At 34.3% G+C, this 12,702-nt stretch overlaps 1 protein-coding gene across 1 annotated transcript in view; it reads left to right on the top strand.

Moving 5' to 3' along the window:
• The window catches only part of CSMD2 (CUB and Sushi multiple domains 2), a 994,819-nt gene that overhangs the window by 584,547 nt on the left and 397,570 nt on the right, over window positions 1-12,702 (top strand). The window contains exon 9 of the mRNA XM_031962095.1: window positions 516-640. Coding sequence (XP_031817955.1) covers window positions 516-640 — 125 coding nt within the window. The remainder of the gene's footprint in view (window positions 1-515; window positions 641-12,702) is intronic.

Below are 12,702 nucleotides of genomic sequence, written 5' to 3'. Positions count from 1 at the left end.
TTAGAAAGTAGAACACTATGTTAAATGTGGGATTCAAAGAGTTCTTGTCAGTTTGTATTTGGCTTGGAGAAGTAGGAAGGGACTCCAAGCCCTTGTGAATCTAAAAAGTCCTAGCTTACTCTTTCCCTCCAAAATTTACAGTTATCCAGTGAGTCTCCCTGAGACTCAATGTTTATTTAAAATGCATGTGGCTGAATTACCCATTGCTAGTAGCAGTGATCAATATTTAATCTTATTTTTCTGGAAATTGCTGCTTTGTTCATCAAGATACCTGTTAATTTACCCTAACCAAATTTTCCCCTTGAAAACCATATGAAGGAGTGGTCTATAAAAATCTAAATGAAACAGAAACTTTATAGAGAGAGAGTCTTGAGTTTTTCATACTATTAATTGTGAATTGTATTCAGGGGAAAAACTGTCTGTTTGCACTGAATAACTAGGGAACACTATGAGTGTGGGGTGGGCAGGAGAGTTGACCTGCAGGACAAATGTCATGTCAACTTACTGTCTTTCAGATTAGGTTCAAGCATCCAATTTACCTGCAATGAGGGTTATGATCTACAAGGATCCAAAAGGATCACCTGCATGAAAGTGAGTGACATGTTTGCTGCCTGGAGTGATCACCGACCTGTCTGCAGAGGTGAGGAGGGTAGACTAGTAGGTGAGGAAAAAATCATATGGGATGGTGATAAGGAAGTAGGGTCAGGTCTCTTAAGAAGAGGTAGACACAGGAAGGCAGGTCACAGAATCTGAGCTCTTGCTATAATTAGATGCTTTATTCCCTTTGGGACATTGAGCATTAGACTTCAGCTTCATCAGAAAAGTAGAGAGAGGCCAAATCTAGTCTGAGATCAGATAGACAATTATTTTTGAAATCCAGAACAATGGAGTATGATATCTACCCTCTAGAATAAGTATCATCATTCATTTGTTTTCATTTCTTCCTCTGAAAATTTTCTTACCTTCTTTCACAAAAAAAAGGAGAAACAGTATGGCCTGCCTTTAACATATCTTTTGCCTTTCTATAACATTTAATGAGAGAACCTGGCAGAAAAGATTATAGGCACGGTTCTTTCTCAGGATCAGTAGCCTTACAGATTTCTTCCTCAATTCAATTTAGCAATACATAATAAGTATAATATACAAGATAGTATATTTGTGACCCCCTCCCAAAAAGAAAAACAACAACAACAAAAAAAAAAACCTAGTCCCTTGCTTGCCTTCAAGGAGCTTATAATTTTATCTATACACTGACAGCTAAGGGTCCTTTACTGAAGGTTGACATAGCATTATTGAGAGAAAATTAATATTAAAGAGATGATCTTTTACTGATCTAAGAAACTTGGAATCACTGAAAATATCACACAATTTATCAAAAGTGATCATTTGATTAATTTTAAGCTTTTTAAAAATTTAAATTGCTTTCAAATAAATAATATTTAAAAATATTTAAACATTTAAATCTATTTACATGTAGTACCTGTTTGGACATTTATATTTAGATTAATAGATCTATGTGCAAACTTAATGTATTAACCATCTAACTTAATGTTATTACCTGGTCACTTAAAATTAAAATTAAAAAGGCTTCATGATATTCTTAGACAGAACGTATTTTGTATATTATATATAAATTGGAGTTTGGGGGAAAAACTTGCTAGATATAGGAATATTTATTATTTTTTCTAATAAATTTTTATTTATTTTTAAACACAATGTTTTATGAATCATGTTGGGAGAGAAAAATCAGAGCAAAATGGAAAAAACCATGGGAGAAACAAAAAAAAAAACAGAAAAAAGAAATCAACATAGCATTGTTGATTTACATTCAGTCTTCTTAGTTCTTTTTCTGGATGCAGTTGGAAGTTTCTCTTCAGAGTCTATTGGGATTGGTTTGGATCACTGAACTACTGAGAAGAACCAAGTCTTCATAGTTGATCATCACACATTCTTGCTATTATTATTATTTTGCTATTATTAGTATACAATGTATTCCTGCTCCTGATATTTCACTCATCATCAGTTCATATAAATCCAGGCCTTTCTAAAATCAGCTTATTCATCATTTTTTATAGAAAAGTAATGTTCCATTATCTTCATATACCACAACTTGTATGGGCATCTACTCATTTTCCAATTCTTTGCCTCCACAGAAAGAGCTGCTTTAAACATTTTTGCACATGTGGATCCTTTTCCTTCCTTTATAATTTCCTTAGGATACAGACCCAGTAATGACACTTGCCGGATCAAAGAGTATGCACAGTTTAATAGCCCTTTGGGCATAGTTCCAGATCGTTCTCCAGAACGATTGGATCATTTCACAACTCCATCAACAATGTATTAACATCCCCTGTTTTCCCACATCCCCTCCAACATTTATCATTATCGTTTCCTGTCATCTTAGCCAATCTGAGAGGTATGAGGTGATAACTCAGAATTATTTTAAATTGTATTTCTCTAATCAGTAGTTATTTATAGCATTTTTTTTTCATGGGACTAATATAGTTTTAGTTTCTTTTCCTGAAAATTGCCTTTTCATATCCTTTGACCATTTATCAATTGGGGAATGATTTATAGTCTTATTTTAGAAATGAGACCTCTCTATCAGAAATACTGATTTTAAAGATTTTTCCTAGCTTTGTATTTCCCTTTTAATTTTTGTTTCTTTTGGTTTTGTTTGTGCAAAAACTTTTTTGTTTAATGCAATCAACACTGTCCATTTTGCCTTTCATAATGTTCTCTAGTTATTTGTTCATAAATTCTTTCCTTCTCCAAAGATCTGATAGGTAAATTATTCCTTGCTTTCCTGATGTTCCATACCATAGGTATCATCCTTTATGCCTGAATCATGTACCCACTTTAATCTTATTTTTGTATGGAGTGCAACATGTAGGTCTATGCCAAGTTTCTGATATATTATTTTTCCCTTTCCCTGGCAATTTTTGTCAAATAGTTCTTATTCTAGAAGCTGGAGTTTGGGGGCTTATCAAATACAAGATTGCTGTTGGCCTCGATTATCATATTGTATGTATCTAATCTATTCCACTGATCTACTACTCTGTTTCTTAGCCAGTAGCAAAAGGTTTTGATGACTACTGCTTTTATTATTATTTTTTAAACTCTGGAATGGACATCCTTTCTGATATTGACAGCCATCTTAGGTAAACATGTATTCTTTGTTTTATGATCTGTTTGAAATCAGTTAAAATGTCAGTACTCATCATGGATAATGGAAAACAAGTTTCCCTACCAATTCATCTAATTTACAAGTTTATATGATTTTATCATGTGCAGAAGAATAAATTTTGTTTGAAAGGAACCTTAAGGTTTTATTTTGTTCTACTAAGAAATAGTATTTTTAATAGAATTATACAATTAAGAAGCAGTAGACATAGTAGGGTATTATATTTTGTAGACTTATATGATTATAGATTTAAAGCTGGAAGCAATCTTTGATGCCATTTAATCCAACCCTCACCTTTCCTTTTCCTTATTACCATGAACTCTGCTGCTTTCATTGTGATCTTTAAACTATAAATTCTTCATATTCTATCATCCTTCTATTGGTTATCGGTAGATAGCATATATCTATACATATGTGTTGAGTGTACATATATATGTGTATTTTCACACACATATCAGCTCACATGGACTCAATTATCATCTCTCTGCCAATGATACTGAGATAGGTATAGCCAATTCTGTTACCTCTTACCTGAGCTCCTGTCTTGTACTGTCAGTGGCCTTTTAGACATCTTGAACTGGATATATCAGCTTGGAAGGCTCCATGGGTTGGGCACCATTTGGATTGGAAGTATACCTAAATTTGCACATCTTATATATCTTTTGAGCTACTATAGTTCTGCTTTGTGTGCCTTCTTTAATGCAGGCCCACCATGTTGGGAGGTCTTTTGTTAGTGTCTCCTATGTCTCATAATTGATTCCAAAGTTCTTCAGCTTAAAAACAGCAACATCAATAGCTAAAGGTAAAATAGTTCTTCATAGATCATAGAACATTTTGCATTTATTGATTTTCACAGCAGTTCTATAAAGTAGGTGCTTTTAAGTGAGAGTGAATAGTTAAGTGATTTTCCCAAAGTCACACTTCCAGAAAGTATCAGAGGCAAGATTTGAATTTGGATCTTCCAGATTTAAATGATAGAATCCTATCAAGATAGGACAATTTCAGTATTAATAAGAGGCCATTAAAGTTGGCAATTAAAACATCATGGAAGACAACAGTTTCAATTGAGTACTGAGGTCACAGTCATTGTTCAACAGATTTATAAAAGATGGAGAAGAGGAACTAGATTTCAGCATAAGGAGTCACTTAAATGCTTATTGGCTGATTTACAAATGCCCCTGGGATGATCAGACCTATTTAAATTGTAGATTATTTCCCTGCTGATCTTTTTAAATTTCCTGGTGTTTTTTGCTTTTTGATGAAGATTTTTTTTTGTTTCCATTATAATATTTTGCATTAAATTTGTACTCAAAACTAATGTTGTTCTTGGCTACCATATCTCTAAGAGGATTAAGTACTTTGTGGCTGGTGTGGTTTCTGTGGTAAACCTCCTTACCTCCTTAAGACCTACTTTGCATCGATTTAAATTCATCTAAAATAGTAATGATTGTTTATTATATTTATTTTAGAATGTTTTACATATGTATCAACTTTATTCCAACCAACTGATTTGGAGCTGCCTTTATTGTATAGTGTCTTTTCATTTTTATCTTTCTTGTAAATTTTGTATTTACTTTTTTTTTTTCAGTTTGTCAGTGGTCTGACTGCATGAGGATATTTTCTTTGACAAATCTTTGCTAAATCTATAGCAAGTCATTTCCTTTCTCTTAAAATATGGTCAATTTATTTTTCTTTGTGCATGATGTTGTTCACTGCTTACCACATCCGGGGTGGTATTCTTCCTATTTTCAACAAAACAAATCATAGTGTCCATATGTGCCTCTTATATTTCTTGATCTTGAATCATATTTTCTCAGTTTATGGGAAAACTCTCTCAGTGGGACATATATGTAAGTATTATGTTTAACTCTACACTATTTTTGAGCTTATTTATGCTATTTTAAATATAATTTTCTTGCCATTTCCTCACTATGCTGATAATCATCTTCATCTAAGTTTTCCCCATCTACACCTCCCTATTACTGTAGAGAATGACACCATTCTCCTAGTCTTTCAGGCTCCTAATCACAGTGTCATCTTCAATTATTTACTCCTTTCCATATTCAATCTGTTGCCAAGGCTTATTTCACTTTGCAAAATCTCTTGAATACACCTAGTTCTTTTCTTTGATATTGCCATGCCTCTAGTGCAGACCTTCAGCACCTCACTCCTGGATTACTGCAGTAGCCTGATGGTATGTTTGCCTGTCTCAAGTCTTTTCTGACTCAAGGCCACTTTCCATTTTGCCACTAAAGTAATTTTCTTAAAAAAGATCTGATTCATGTTACCCTTCTACTCAATAAACTTCAAGGGCTTCCTATTGTGTCTAGGATCAAATATAAAATACTTTTTGGCATTCAAGGCCTTACCCCTCTCCAACATTTCCAGTCTTTCTTTTATTACTCTGACACATACTTGTTGGTCCAGTGACATTGGTCTTCTGGCTCTTTCTTAAATAAAACACTCCATCTTTCAGGTCCAGGCATTTTATTTGGCTGTCCCCTATATCTGAGATGTCTCTCTCCTTATCTCAAGCTTTCTTGCTTCCTGTAAACCCAGCTGAAATCTCATCTTTTACAGGAAAACTTCCACTAGCCCACTTATTTCTAGTGCCTTCCCTTTGTTAATTATTTCCTATTTATTCTACATATAGCCTTTTTGCATATTTCTTTTGTTTTTGTTGTTGTCTCTCCTGTTAGATTGTAAACTCCTTAAGGGCAAGGATGGTTGGGTTTTTTTTTTGTTTGTTTGTTTTTGTTTTTGTTTTTTGGCCTCTTTTTATATTCCTAGCATTTAGCTCAGTACTTGGCTGTAAGGGCACAAGATTTGTACGGAGACAGACTATATTGTCAGCTATGCCAGTAATAAGTTCAAAAGTAAGGAGGCCAATTTGTTTTGCCCTGATATGTCAGACATTCTGAGAGAATATTCAGATATCAAAGAAATAAGGGCCCATACTAGCTTGCTTATTAAATATAGGTTTATTGAGATAGATTGGGTTAATTAGATTGTTTAGAGAGGGTTACTCATAAAATCCAGTCCTTGATAGAATGGTGTAATGGATCCCTACATCAACTCCAGAGTAGATGGAATATTAGAAAAAGAACGAAGAAGGCATATTGCCTGGGATGGCCAAGGATCACCTACAGATGTTCCCATGTAGTAGTTGAAGCTTCTTTTAAAGCTTATATTTATTTAGTCCATATAATTTACATTCTTCTATAGAGTTATAGGTCACGTTCCCACTCTGGCTACTAATGTACATTGTCCATAGTGTATATTTAATAATTATTTATTAATTTATTCATTTTTCATCTTCCCTCCCTCCCCATGAAAACTTTAAAATCATTCCTTTAGCAATCCAGTACTGAGAAATAAATTTTCATTTTTTTTCACTAATTAGCAATCATACTTGATGTTTCCTTCCCTACATTTTCACATCTTGCCTAAAAGCATATACCCCTTCTTTTGTCCTTTCTTTATTGGAATATAAATTGAAGGCAGGGATGCAATTTCTTTGCTTGTTATTATATCCTCAGTGCTTAGTTTACTATCTGGTGCATAGTAAGTATTCAATAAACTCCTTTTTATTTTAAAATTTATTTTATAATGAGAATGTCAAGATAGGTATAGCTTAGTAAGATTGCAAACATTTATTATTTATTAGATGGTTTGTGAATTATATAATTAGTCTTCTCTGTTCCCCTCTCATTTTTTCTGTCCTCCCACTATTAGTAGAAAAGGACTTCAGAGGACTTAAATCCTTAATTCTGAATTTCAAATAGACTTAAACCAGTGTTATGCAGGAAAATATTTCTGGACAACATTTATTTTTTAGCTCAGCAGTTTAAATAGTGGATTTTTCTAAACTTTTTCTTTCTTCCTTGGATCCCATCTCCTCACAAAATTGTGTATAGCATTTAAAGAAAAATGCCCATTTTTTTCAAGATTTATTGCAAAGAAAAGCCTCATCCATCAACCAGTTACAAGGTGCTGCTTTAAATGAGGATGGTAGCTCTATTACATAAATGGATCACTTGGGTTTTAGTAGTTGTGAAGTCTGCTCTTCTCAGGCCTCAAATACAATTTAAAGGAAACAGTAAAAAAAAAAATTTTTTTTTCCAAAAGAGAAAAAAAAAATCTCTTTTGAGACTTCCATTCTAAGGCCATTTTGTGCTTGATCCTAAGATTGTTTTTGATATATGATTTTTTTGTGGTATAGGTTGCATGCTTTTATGAGACAATTGTTTGGTGACATCATCTTGGGCTAATATAATTCTTTTTCAGATTTGTAATTTCTATTTTTCTCTAATTTTATGCATATTATTGCTGCATATACTTTAAATACTATACTAACATCAGAAACCACATCTAGCATGATTAGGTGTACTAAAAATTATTTTTACGTATCTATACTTAATAAATGGTTTTCAATGTTTAAAAAGAAAAAAAATGGTGATTCCTTTTATGTCCTACCTAGGGAAGGACTGAAATGTGATGAATAACCAAACTGGGGCAGAGAAAGGAAAATCCTTATACAGAAGGAGAGAAAAACAAGGTTTAAATCAGGAGCCAAGCAATCAGAAACCAAAAAAGTCAGGCCAGATCAGTTTTTAGGTTTTTTTATTTTTTTTTATTTTTGGTTTGTTTAAATTCTATGGTCCTCAGTTTCTTTATCTGTAAAATAAAGAGGTTAGGCTAGATGACTTCTGATCTACTTCCAGCTCTATATCTAAAATGCTGTAATATTATTGGATTAGAAAGGATAATGTAGAGTGTCAATGGGGATGACTATTTAACTCATCACTTTTCCTCAGAGTTTTAGTTTTTTTTAATAGCAGCTGCTTATATTCTCTAGTTCTGTTTGCACTTTGTACTGGCATGTTGATGCAACTGAAGACTGGACCTGCTGTTCAACTTCCTGGTTTAGTTGTATAATTAAGACTATATACTTAAATTCCCTTTCTCCCAAAATGCTAACTTGGAAATTTGCTTTCCTTGGTAGGAGGATACTGACAAAGGGCATTATAAAGTCTGAGCAAGCTCCTTGAAAGCTTCAGGAACAGCCAGAGTCAGGATAAGTAAAAGTCCTTAGTCTTTAGGGGGAGAAGTGAAGGAGACAGACAAACTGCTATAACCACCAACCTCCCTTCTCCTGGTTCTGTTGCAAACTGAAGGTTTTTTGCCTCTCTCATCCCTCCCCTTAATCCTTACCTACAATTCTCTTAACCCCAAACATTGAGCCAGCATTAACTGTGAGAAGAGCAGTTCCCAAGGTATGCTAATAGAGTCATTGTCCAATAGGTAATTAGCCTTAAGTGCTCAGTTGTCTGATTCAAGCACACCTTTTAAGAGTTTCAGCCCTTTACATCCCATTTCCTATTCTGCATGCAAATTAACTCATACATCTTCTCTTTAACACTGTACTTTTCTTCAACAATTTTTTTTTGTATTTCAGAGTATGCATTTCCCTACTATATACTAGACTGCAAAAGTACAGAGAAAACATGGGTCTTGATAATTGTATGTGGTAGGGTGATAACTGTTTTGGGTCCCCTCCCCTTCAAAAAAAGCAGCACAATAGGTAACAAGAAGCATAAAACATTTAGGCTTGATATAAACAAAATATTAACAATTAAGAGTTATTTTAAAGTAGAATGGGCTTCCTTAGGAAATATAATGAGTTTCTTATTAAGGAAACTAGGTTTTGTAGTGAATGGGGGAGAGGGAGGAGTCAAGAGTAAGTATTTATTAAGTACTCACTATGTGACAACTATATTCTGGGTTCTGCACTAAGCACTTTATAAATATTATCTCATTTGGTCCTCACAAGAACTCTGATATTTCTGCTCCCAATGTTGAAGTTGATAAAACTGACACAAACAGACATCAGTGACTCATACAGGGTTGTACAACTAATAGTCAGATGTCAAATCTGAACTCAGGTCCTTCTGATTCCCGATTCATTTCTCTGTCCTCTGTGCTACCTTGATATCTCTAGATAGAATACTGGGATTGGAGTATTATTCAAAAAAAGATGCTGTTTTAGACCTTAACCTGGCCAATTAAAAACAAACTCAGAAAATAAGATGGAAGTAATTTATTGGCACCCCAAGGCATCAGAGTTATATATTGGGTGGAACTATGAATTCCACCTTCCCAACTGCTTTTATTTCAGGGCAGCTAGTGGCACAGTGATTAGAGATCTGGTTCCTGGCATCAGAAAGATCTGAATTCAAATCTAACCTCAGACACTTACAAACACTGTGTGACCCTGGGAAATTCACTTAAATCTGTTTGCATCAGTTTTCTCATCTGTAAAGTGAGCTGAAGAAGAAAATAGCAAACCATTTTTATATCTTTGTGAAATACAGATGAGATTACAAAGAGCAGGTATGATTGAATCAACTGAACAACAACAGCTGCTTTTATTTGTTGGTTTATTTATTTTTAGGACACTTAAAATTTTTTATTGAGAGCTTCCTGGAAAATAAGAATTATTAGCCCCTAGACAAACTCAAACACAATTATTTTGTTGTGAGGATATGTTGAAACTATCCAATAATGAAGTAGATTTTGTCACTGGTGTTTTGATAAGCCATGTCAAAACTAAACTGTCACTCAGAACACAATCCATTTCTAACCTGTAGATGGCCTGAACCTAACAAATCAGGTGAGAGACAGGAGAGTCAGGAAGCAAAGAGAAGTTTAATGTCAAAATAAGGGAAATGATTTAAATTCAAAGACACATGTACCAGAACCCCAATCCTTGTGGAGGAACTGAGGTAGCATGGGGAGTTCTCAATATTTATTCCAATGGCTACCAGTGAGCCTGGACAACGAAACGTAAAACCAACAATGTGATGTTTGATTCACAGCAGGACTTTATGAGCAGAAAAAATTCTGGGATTTTGCTCTGACTGAGATCATCTAGAGGGTAAGTGCAAAGGATTGTTGTTATACCAAGGCCAGGGAACAGCTTCCTTGCTGGGTTGACTCTGAAAAACAGGGTATCTACTAATATCTTGACACAATACACAGTCCATGGCCTCAGGATTATTTTGAAAGTTAAGATCAAATTCTTTATTTGTATTTACATCAGAGAGGAAAGCTACAGCTGTGGGGTTGTTCTTCGTGGCTGGCACCCACCAATTCAGAGCAAGGCTTGGTCCATGAAATCGGCTATCTCATATCATTCAAACTATTCAAATAGGACCAGACAACACAATCAATCATAAATACAGAATTTTCACCAAGCAAAGTTATCTTCTGTCAGGTAAAAATCTCTTCCAATTTGTTGAATTCCTTAGGAAATTCTGCATTCTTGGCAATACATCTTTTAAATTTCATATTTCTATAAGAAGAATATCCTTGGCCAAAGATGGTAACTTAGAAAACAATGCCAAAATCATCTTTTGTAAAGCTTACTTATATGGATCTTTTGGATGAACTTATATAGATATTCACAAGTAAGGAAAGATTTTCTTGTCTCCATTACTGGTACTAAACCAATGTATTGCTTCTTGAAACCCACTTCAGCTTGTTTTTCAAGTAATTATGATGCCTTTATACTTTTGGCCAATAATAACAAAACAATTTACATATGAATTTAAGAAAACCTGGTTGATAGACCTTTTAATGAGGAGGGGGGATTAATATTTCCTTAGCTCCATCTCATTACAGTATCTTTAAGAGATAGGATTAATGCTAAGGAGATGGAATATGATCGGTAAAAATGGGATTTTCTCTGTGAAATAGACAAATGAGAACTATTTATTCCAATGGGATACTAAAGTGATTGAGCCTTTTCCAGCAGGCTGGCTGAGTACTGTAACCAAAGATTGAGCTAGGTTAAAACACAGGGCTCATTCAAAATGACTCTGTTCTAACAGCTGACTTTGTATGGTATGTACAACTTAATTGGAGGAGAGTGCACAAAATAACTGAGAAGATCAGGAAATATAGTAGGAGTGATTAATGAGCTGATCTCAAAAGGAAATTGGAGTTTCTTGGACATTAAATGACAAAAGGGTGATTTCAGGCATGGGAATGGGAAATGGCATGCTATACATAGGAATGTGCCAGTAGGTTTGCTATGAATAATTATTATTATGTATTCTTTTATTTCAAAGAAGACTAATGACATCATAAGTAATGTTTTGCTTTGTGCTTGAATTTGATTTAAGTGAGGCAGAATTGTACAAAGTCATCAGCCTCACTCTCTTCTTGAATCATCAAAGTTTATCCCAGTCTGAGATACAGTGCATGATTTTGGCATCTTCCATTTCTAATTAAGTCATAAGTTCTCTTCATGGACTTCTTTGTCCACTTCATGGCCATTTGAATAAATAATTTGCCTATTTCATCAGGGAAAGTCTTCACGTGCTTGGGGTAGACATCCATCTAACTCACCAACAGTTTTGAGACCTGTCAGTTACCTTCAATATGGTTTAGTCGGATCTGCAAAGTTGTTTCTTTTACCAGTGTTTCTGCTGTGCATACTACAGCTACAAAGAACAATAGATAAGAGTTAGGTGATTCAGGTGAACTCTAGGAAAAGGTAACTGGAAGCCAGATCATAAAGAGCTTTAAAAGCCGAGTTGAAGATTTTTCATTTTATTATAGAGACAGTGAAGAACCAACAAAGATTTTGAGTAAGAACAGGGCAGAGTCAGATTTATATTTTAGAATATCAGCTTATCAACTGTGTGAAGGGTAAGTTGGAAGGGGAGAAACTAAAACCCAGGAAAAAAGTTAGAAGTTGTTATATTAAATTTGGTCCAGAAGGGATGAAGGCCTGAATTTTAATAATAGCTATACAGTAAATGAAGAGGCAGAGGCAAGAGATATTGTAGGTGTAAAAAAGACTGAGTTTGACATCCGATTGGATATGATGAGGATAGAAGCGAGGAATCAAGGGTGGCTATAGACCTAGGCATCTGGAGAATGTTCATTATATCCTGTCAAAATATATATTTGGAGAAGTTAGATGTTGGAGAAAACATAATGAGTTCTGTTTTGGATAGATTGAGTTTAATATAGCAGAAGGACATCCAGGCGGCAGTATCCAGAAGGCAGCTGATAATGAAGGCTGAAAGCTCAAGAGAGAAAATAAAGACATATGTAGATTTGAGAGTCATTTTCAGAGACATTTTAATCAAATGTTTGGGTTTCTAAAAGTTCCAATACCTAGATTATAGAAGGAATTTGAACAGCTGGGTGGTTCAGTGGATAGAGCTCAAAGCTTAAAGTCAGGAAGAACTGAGTTCATGTACTACCCCAGACACTTAATGTATAATGTTGGGCAAGATTCCTAACTTCCTCATTTTTAAAAGGGGAATAATAATGATGATGATGATAGCTATACCATAGGATTGCAGTGAAGATCAAGTGAGTGAATATGTGCAAAAGTGCTTTGCAAGCTTTAAAATTAGTCAGTCAATAAATGTTTATGTGCCACACCCTACAATAAGTACTGGAGATAAAAAGAAAGTGAAAAACCAATCTCTGCCCTCAAA

Source organism: Sarcophilus harrisii, chromosome 3 (genome assembly GCF_902635505.1).
Source record: "Sarcophilus harrisii chromosome 3, mSarHar1.11, whole genome shotgun sequence".
In the NCBI taxonomy this organism is placed as follows: Eukaryota; Metazoa; Chordata; class Mammalia; order Dasyuromorphia; family Dasyuridae; genus Sarcophilus; species Sarcophilus harrisii.
Note: the sequence above shows the minus strand (reverse complement) of the source record. Positions and strands in the feature narration are given on the sequence as shown.